The 9,287-nt window shown below is 33.1% G+C and overlaps 1 protein-coding gene across 3 annotated transcripts; it reads right to left on the reverse strand.

Annotated features, from left to right (window-relative positions):
• Positions 1-1,332: 1,332 nt before the first annotated feature.
• On the reverse strand, positions 1,333-8,957 carry LOC134681052 (uncharacterized). 3 transcript variants are annotated; one of them, XM_063540452.1, is made up of 2 exons: positions 8,800-8,957; positions 1,333-3,505 (listed from the first exon to the last, which is right to left on the reverse strand). In XM_063540452.1, exon 2 carries the CDS (start codon positions 3,412-3,414, stop codon positions 1,900-1,902), a length of 1,515 nt encoding a protein of 504 aa, XP_063396522.1. In that variant the 5' UTR covers positions 3,415-3,505; positions 8,800-8,957; the 3' UTR covers positions 1,333-1,899. The 3 variants fall into 3 exon arrangements, with proteins under 3 accessions (XP_063396522.1, XP_063396523.1, XP_063396520.1); XM_063540453.1 differs by lacking the exon at positions 8,800-8,957 and adding an exon at positions 8,689-8,785; XM_063540450.1 differs by lacking the exon at positions 8,800-8,957 and adding an exon at positions 8,052-8,226.
• Between the last annotated feature and the right edge of the window lie 330 nt (positions 8,958-9,287).

Here is a 9,287-nt window from a genome sequence, read left to right on the forward strand (position 1 = left end):
AAGCTCTGATTCCTTTTATGGATTTGGCTATACTTTTTGGACCTTTTGGATTATAGCTCTTCATCTTTTATATAAGCTTTGGATTTCAAATATTTTGGCCGCGAGCATCACTGAAGAGACATGTATTGTCGAAATGCGCATCTGGTGCAAGAAAATTGGTACCGTTAATTTTATTACTACCACTGGGTCGAAGCCTCTGCTGGTGGACTATTAGTCCCCGAGGGTATCACCAGCCCAGTAAGGAATGTATCTCCCTCATGCAAAGCTCTGATTCCTTTTATGGATTTGGCTATACTTTTTGGACCTTTTGGATTATAGCTCTTCATCTTTTATATAAGCTTTGGATTTCAAATATTTTGGCCGCGAGCATCACTGAAGAGACATGTATTGTCGAAATGCGCATCTGGTGCAAGAAAATTGGTACCGTTAATTTTATTACCGTGTATTGAAATAAGCCCTGCCTACTACCCAAGTTGGAACCCTAGCTACTATCCCAATATTGAAAATAAACTGTTTCAACGCAGTTGCTTTTAACTCATCATATTCCTAGGAGGTATGATCATTTATGACGACAAGACACTAAATACCTATCGGGATATGATCCTAAATCCTGATGGCACAAATTGTCTCAAATATGCAGATTCACTCAAACGTGCGTTAAGCTTATCGTATGTTTCTCAATGTGCCTTTAAAGCATATGTGCTGTTTAAGATTTGGAATTGAGGATCAGCAGTATCAAATCTGCCAGTTCTGTCAATATAATTTGCCACGGTTCGTAGTTTGGTTTTCGTCTTTTAAATGATCTTTGCTTCTAAGTATAATTAACATGGAAGCTAAATTCAGATTCTGGATCATGAAATTTTGAATTAAAATTAGAAAGATCATATCATAGGTGTACTAAGTTTCAAGTTGATTTCAACTTCATTAAAAGCTACCTTGACCGACAATTTTAACCAAAACTTTAACCTGAACCGGCACAGATGGATGGACGAACGAACAGACACACAGCCCTCAAAACATAAGGAGAGGCAAACATACAGCAGACCTTTCATTTTATTTAAATGGGGAATATGTCAAAGAGACTTATAATTATACATAAATCGAAGACAAGAACCATTCATTTTTATTCTCTGCTTTTTTAGTTGCTTTATGTACAGTTCTTTTAAATTATACCATTTTTAAAAAACCCTAAAAAAAAATGTATTTTAAAAACAGAGTAGCGAACAGTCATCCTTAAACCTTGTTACGTAAAACAATTTCAACCACTTTGCTGGATCATGTGCATTTATGACCAAAATGTGATATATGAAGGAAAAACAATAACTGCTCAGATGATAAATACATGTTTATATTTGCTTATATGAATACATGCAATATTTATATATTCAATAGTTAAAGTACACAGGAATGATTTGTTATACTGCATTCTGTTATTATGTTAATACGCTGAACAAAAGACGATAATCTATGAACTGCGAATCTTATCAGAGTTTCCACTCAAGATTTTCCAGATTAAATAATAAAATTATTTTTAAAACTTTCAGTCAAGCACTGTTTATCGCAGATTGTTTCTTTTAGCCATCGTGTCAACATACAACAAAAGCTATTTATTTGATATGTAAAGCGGTTATTGAATAGTCAACGGAGAACACCCATTGTGTTTACAACATTATCATAAGATAATCCTAGTCCTGTTCAATAACTTTATCCCTGTTCTAATTGTATATACATTATAAAATAATAATTAAGTATCGATACATGAAAAGGTAAAATTCCATATAAATTTATAGATATATCAATTATGATTTTGTTTTTAATTTACAACTTATTACAACCTGTTCTTTAAAAAACACATATTTTTATTTTCTGATCGTATCATTGGTATGACCTGCACAAAATTCACGATTTCATAATGACAACATCCTCTTTCTTCTGCGACATGTTTGAAGATAATCTGTCAGTTTTGTTCTGATGTTTGTCTACATATCCTTTATTTGAGGAGGGAATTGCATAGATCGTTCCCTTTTGTCCACGTGTTATAGGTCTATATACTAATGAACCATGGACACTTCGTGGCCTAGGATAAACCTTTTCAATAGGCCTCTCAATCGTTGACGACAAGTTAACGGAGCGCCTCATAGGAACTCGGAGTGAATGATGCGGTAGTGTATGATGTGTTCTTGTAGTCGTCGTGTAAATTGCATGCGAATTGCGGTCTCGTAAACTGCCTTGCAAACTAGAATCGTTACTGAATGTACTTGCATAAGCTGACCTCGAACGTATTTCACGGGGAGCTATCTTTCCTCGCAAAACTACATCTTCTTTCCATGTATCGTATGATGTTGTTGAACTTCGGGGAGAAAGTTGTTCACTATCTACGACATTTTTTACAGGGTTTTCGTTGGAAACGTATCGGCGAACATATGTTTTGGGCTTTATCTGTGTTCCCGAGTTCCTGTAATCAGGAACGACCACTTTGACCTCGCTTTCCTCGGAGTTAAGAGAGTTTGTTGTTGTATCGAGCCTGACGGTTATATTTTGGTTCTGTTCCTCGTCAGTGGATTCATCGTCTACTACAACAGCCTCTATTGTAGTCCTAGGGACATCCATGATTTCTACCTCTATTTTTCTGTCATTATGCACTACCTCATTTTCATCTCTATCATAATACACATCTGTATCAATGCCTGCAGAAGTCTCAAGCATCAATTTGATTTCTCTAAGTTCCTGTGATAGATCATCGAGTTCCTCTCGTAGACCGGTTTCTGAGAAAGAATTCGAAAATTCTTCCCCGTTGTGGACTGTTTTCCTGTTTACAGCTTCATATTTGCTGTTTGTTTTACTTATGTTTTTCTCATTTGAAGAAGCTACATTGGAATTAATGTCTGTGTGCTTAGTTTGTATCACACCATTTTGATTTGAACGAACGTCTTGCGTATATACATTGTTATGAAGCTGACGTTTATCCGGTGGATGATGCTTCGAACGAAGCGTCCAATTTCCACTACTAATTTGTGTAAGTTCTAAATTATTATCTTCACTGCTAAGTGTTCTCCTCAAATCTTTAAAGCAAGAAACAAAGAGACTGGCGTCTGTGCCACTTTGGCAACTGACTGCGACAACGCGGTATTTTCTTCTTTGGTCTTTTGTGATAAATAGCACACACTGTGGATTATACTGATTAACTGTTGTAAAATAAATATTATCAAATGGCACGACATCCTTTAGTGTTTTCCCCGACATTAACGACGAAGTGGTCACTTTTACACCTTGACTTGATAGATGGAGCTTACATTTCGTTCCTTTCCCATGTCTGACCATGTCTGCAACTTGTCTAATAACATAGTCGGCAACTGTGTCATCTTTCCAGCAGCCTAGGTAATTACACTTTCTCTCTAAATAAACCCCTTCCATGTGGTAAAATATTGTCTTCACAGATGATATACACGTATGATAAATCTCACCATAAAGTAAAATCCACAATATTAAATCTCCGTCTTTTTACCTATAATGAAAATAATAAAACTTTTAAAAGATTTTTAGCTACATATACCTGAGTAAATTTACATTTAAATTAACGGTTGGTTGATCTTATAGATTTCAATATACCTTACACACATCCACATTTTTTTTAGAAGAGGTTTTCATGGGGGTTAAAGGATTACATCAAATAAAAACATGTAATGACAATATTATATAAAAGTACTGAAGTACTGTTTACTCTGGTAAGATAAAGACCTGATGGCTGGCGAATAAATCTTTCAGTTATTCAAGTGTTTAGATTCTGTGAGCACAGAGGGTCAAAATGGACAATTAAAAAAGTTAAATATAGGCAACAGAAGTATACCGCTATTCGTAAGACATAAATCAATTGAGAGAAAACAAATTCTGGTTACAACTAAAACTGAGGTAAACACATCAACTATGAGAGGAGAACAATGAAACAACAGAAAAACTGAAATGCACAAAAAAACGACAATGCAACACGCAAAAATAAGATAACAACTGCTATTTTCCTGACTTGGTACAAGACATTTTAAGAAGAAAAAATGGTGGGTTGAACCTGGTTGCGTGGCTAGCCAAACCTCACGCTTTTATGGCAATGTTAAATATAACATTAAAATGACAACTTTACATGACAGGACGACAGTACAGATAAACATTCAGGACAAAGAAATACACAAATAAACATTACAATAGGACATTTCGTCATACTAAAAGTTGTCCAAGGTACCAGGCTTATAATTTAATACACCATACGTGCGTTTCGACTACATAAGACTCACCAGTGACGCTCAGATCAAAATAGTAAAGAAATCCAAACAAGTACAAAGTTGAAGAGCACTGATGACTCAAAATTCTGAAAAGTGGTGCCAAATACGGCTAAGATTATCTATGCCTGGGATAAGAAAATCTTTAGTATTTAGAATAATTCTTACTTTTGCAAACAGTAAAATTATTAAAATGACCATACAATTGATGTTCATGTCAACACCGAAGTGGTGACTTTCCACAGAATTAAAACAAACACGTAAAACAAAAGAAAAAAGCAAATAAATGTGTTTTACACTTTATGAAAACTGTATAATGCAATTGTTTTAAATAAAATCATAATAGATACCAGGATCGAAATTTTATATGATGCATTTCATGGCCAATTCTAACCAAAGTTTGCTTGAATGTTGACTGAAACTCACTCTCATTTGGTTCTGATTCGATAAAAAGAAAATTGGCTTCGATTATGATTGGCCAATAACCAAAGATTTCCTCCTCTTTATCTCAATTCTAATAAGTTATCAAAGCCTTAAGGTACCAGGATTATAATTTAATACGCCAGCCGCGCGAATAAAAAAATGTTAAAACGGCCAAATAAAGTACGAAGTCGAAGAGCATTGAGGACCAAACATTCCTAAAAGTTGTGCTAAATATAGCTAAGGTAATATACACCTGAGATAGAAAAGCCTTAGTTTTTCAAAAAAAATAAGTTTTGTTAACAGTTAAATTATAATTATGAGCATATCAATAATAACTAAATTCAACACAGTTGTGCTGACAACTGGGCTGGTGATAGATACCCTCGGTGAATTAAAACTTCACCAGCAGTGGCATCGACCCAGTGGTTGTAAATAAACTTATCAAAGATACTGGGATTGAAATTTTATATTTACACCAGACGCGCGTTTCGTCTACAAAAGACTCATCAGTCACGCTCGAATAAAAAAATGTTAAAACGGCCAAATAAAGTACTAAGTTCAAGAGCATTGAGGACCAATCATTTCTCAAAAGTGTTGCCAAACACAGCCTAGGTAATATATTCCTGAGGTAAAAAAAAGCCTAAGTATTTCAAAAAATCAAAGTTTTGTAATATTAAACAGTTGAATTATAATTATGAACATATCAATGATAACTCAAGTCAACACAGAAGTGCTGACTCCTGGGCTGGTGATACCGTCGGGGAATTAATACTTCACCAGCAGTGGCATTGACCTAATGGTTGTAAATAAACTCATCATAGATACTAGGATTGATATTTTATGTTTACGCCAGACGCGCATTTCGTCTACATAAGACTCATCAGTGACGCTCGAATAAAAAAATGTTAAAAAAATATCGCGAAAATCTATACTATAATTTGAGTTTAAATACTTAATTAAGATGCAAAAATTCATATTATTCACCTACATTAAACTTTTAAAGATCATAGAAACTGATGTAAACAATTCAATTATAACAAAGTGGCCATTTTAACCTTCCCTTATAAATTCAACTGGATATCAGCCTGTCCAATGTTGATGACTACAAAAGGCCTTCAATATTTTAGTAAAATTGAAGACAAATGGGTTAACAAAATAAAAGTAAACAACAATTTAAAATTCTATACAGGAATAGCTTTAAACACAAGTTAATGGATAGTATTAATAAATTGTATTTTTTACAAAATATGAAGTAAAATTAAGAAATGGAAACTTATTTAATTCCTACTCTTATGGAAAAGAACAATATTACAAAAATTGAGAATTAGCCATTACAATATATTGAAAGAGAAACGACTATGTTCATCCTGTTATACAGTGGAGGATGCAACTAATTTTATTTTATATTGTAAAATGTAATCAAAACTTAAAGGTAGCTTTTTTGGAACAGTATAAAAAAATTAAAAAAGATTTAAGTACAGGGCACGAAAATTATTAAAACACATATCTCATCGGTTCATCAAACAGGCATTTAATTTGAAGACCAGGGACTAATAATAAATTTATTCACAAATGTCTTGATTCAAATGTATTTATATATGAATAGATTATTTCGGTTTTCATTTTTTTAGAAATATGTTTTCCCTTTCCGATGTTTTTTTCTATCTATTGTGATATGTATGTTCATTTTGACACAAATCTCGAAGATTTATATGACATTAGAGTAAGTGCACGTGTGTTGTAGTATCGTTACAATACCATCACCATTAGAGCGTTTAGTTGCCGTTAAAAACATCCAGAACGATCGATCATTTTAATAAACGATTAAGTAAAAGTAATAAAGAATTTGACATAATTTGTCTTCATAATATATGAACCACTTCATGCAAAAAAGGTACAAAAAGTGTTTTAGATAAACTTGTACAGAACACGTTGTTGAAGTTGGTTAAAATATTTTGAAAACGATTTTAATACGTATTAACTAGAGGCTTTTCAGAGCCTGTGTCGCTCAACTTGGTCTATGTGCATATTATACACAGTTATAGTGATGTGTTTGTAGATCTTACTCATGCTCTTCAACTTCGTACTTTATTTGGCCTTTTTAACTTTTTTGGATTCGAGCGTCACTGATGAGTCTTTTGAAGACGAAACGCGTGTCTGGCGTATATACAAAATTAAGTCCTGGTATCTATGATGAGTTTATTTACTGAACATTCTTGCAACTTACAATTTTCTCTAGCTATAATAAAGTTCGCCCTTTAGTTACAGAGGAAAATATTTTGTAAAAATTTACAAAATATTACCAAATTGTTAAATATTTACCTTTAAGGGCAATAACTCTTTAAGGGGTCAACTGACCATTTTGGTCATGTTGAACTTAAAGTAGATCTTACTTTGCTGAACATCATTGCTGTTTACAGTTTATCTCTATCTATAATAGTTTTCAAGTTAATAACCAAAAACAGCATTTTTTTTTAAATTAACTTATGGGGACAGCAACCCAACAACCAGGTGTTCAAATCATCTGAAAATTTTAGGGCAGATAGATATTGATTTGATAAACATCAATAACACATTGTCAGATGCTTTTGTTTCAGATTTATGGGCCAAAATCTACATTTTACCCCTATGATATATTTTTAGCCATGGTGGCCATCTTGGTGGGTTTGCTGGTTCACGCACACATTTTTTAAACAAGATACCCTAATAATGATTGTGGCTAAGTTTGGTTAGATTTGGCCCAGTAGTTTCAGAGGAGAAGAGTTTTGTAAGACTATAAGGGGCAATAACTCTTTAAGGGATTAACTGACCATTTTGATCATGCTAACTTCTTTGTAGATCTTACTTTGTTTAACTTTATTACTGTATAATATTTAAGATAATAACCAAAAACGACAAAATTTCCATTAAATTATCAATTCAGGGGCAGCAACCCAACAACCGGTTGTCCGATTTATCTGGAAATGTCTAGACAGATAGATGTTGACTTGATAAACAATTTAACCCTGTTAGATTTGCTCTAAATGCTTTGGTTTCAGAGTCAAAATCTTTGGGCCAGGTGAGCTAAAAACAGTACATTAATGTTGACTAGATGTTGCATCATCACATCAATGATTAGAATTGGCATACTTTTTTGACTTGTTTTTTTATTGGATCAGAATGATTTTTTGACATTCAGCTAAACGAGAATAAAATGCAAGGAATGACGATGCTTAGACAAAGAAGATAGTATGACCTCCCCATATGCGCACAAACACACACACTACTATTGACAAGAAACGTTTACATATGATATGAACTAAAACTCAATTTATAAAGAACAAATTTGCAAGCAAGTAAATTAAAATAACACTTTACCTTTTGTATTGCGGAACCCTTTCGACATCTTTAGTTAATACGTATGTACCGAAGTATAACATACAATTTGTCACTTTTCAATGTCTAAATTTAAACGTCACACTAAAACCGGTTTGAAAATCTTAAATGTCAGTCTGCAACTTTAAAAATTGATTTAATTGTGAGAAATGCATTTAATCGTCTTATACGGAAGGACAATCATAATTTAGTATACAACGATAAGTACTCGATAAGAAACAAAATCGATTAAATCCCAAATAAATATAAAAACCATTACATCAAAATAGACAAAATGATCTCTTACAATTTATGTTACACAAATATGTATTGTCGTCGACTAAGAAAACAAACAAAATGAAAATATGTTTTAGATTAAAGGGATGGTTATAAGGGGTATTAGAAAATGAAAAATAAGGAAAAATTCTCTATTCACTTTTACCAAGGTAGCCTATTAACAAATATTCATACAATGTATAGATAGACTTTTTATTGTCTTACATTGTCACAGGTGAGCCAAATTTCTCTGTGTATGTAGCGTGAAGAGAAATCCGAATCCATCTATGCTTCAAATTATATAGTACCTGTAAAATGTGAATGTCCTCACAGTAAATTATATAAACATTAGTCTGTCCTTTACCTGATAGTTTCAGAGGATTGTTTCCTCGAAAGCGTTCAGACTTTGTAGGGATGACTTTGTTGACTTTGGAGGACCCTTTAATGCTTTTTATACAGTTTGTGTTTTACTCACCGGGCTTCCATTTCTTACAGTTTTGTTTACATCATCGTCTTTTAGTCTCTGGTGGATAGTGATCCCATTGGCAATAATACTAAATCTCCTTATTTTTATATTCTGTATCAGTTGTATTGATTTTTCTCTCTGGTCTGCTTTCGTTTGACTGCGACAAAATATCATACTTATTAGTGTTCGTTTTTTTGATCATTTGTTTGACAAATATAAAACGAGTTATAGAACTTTGACCATTGTTTGACAATCCTATACGAATATTTCAAATTAGCAGGGTTGAATCTTGGTCATTTGACAAATATATATTGTGAATTATGGAACTTTATGATTGTCATGTTGCCAGTGACACCTTCAACTTTACCAACTTGATCCCAATGTGTCGGAAAGCATTTTATCGAGAAAAGTGGTTTCATAAATAAAAGCAACAGTTTATACCTCTTCTCTGATTGACTGCTATTACCAAAGAGTATAATCAACTCAGTAGTCATTGC

Source organism: Mytilus trossulus, chromosome 8 (assembly GCF_036588685.1).
Source record: "Mytilus trossulus isolate FHL-02 chromosome 8, PNRI_Mtr1.1.1.hap1, whole genome shotgun sequence".
NCBI classification, from domain to species: Eukaryota; Metazoa; Mollusca; class Bivalvia; order Mytilida; family Mytilidae; genus Mytilus; species Mytilus trossulus.

Excerpts from the sequence above, each read along its gene's own strand:
- LOC134681052 (XM_063540452.1), bottom strand. The coding sequence starts at position 3,414 with ATGGAAGGGGTTTATTTAGAGAGAAAGTGTAATTACCTAGGCTGCTGG.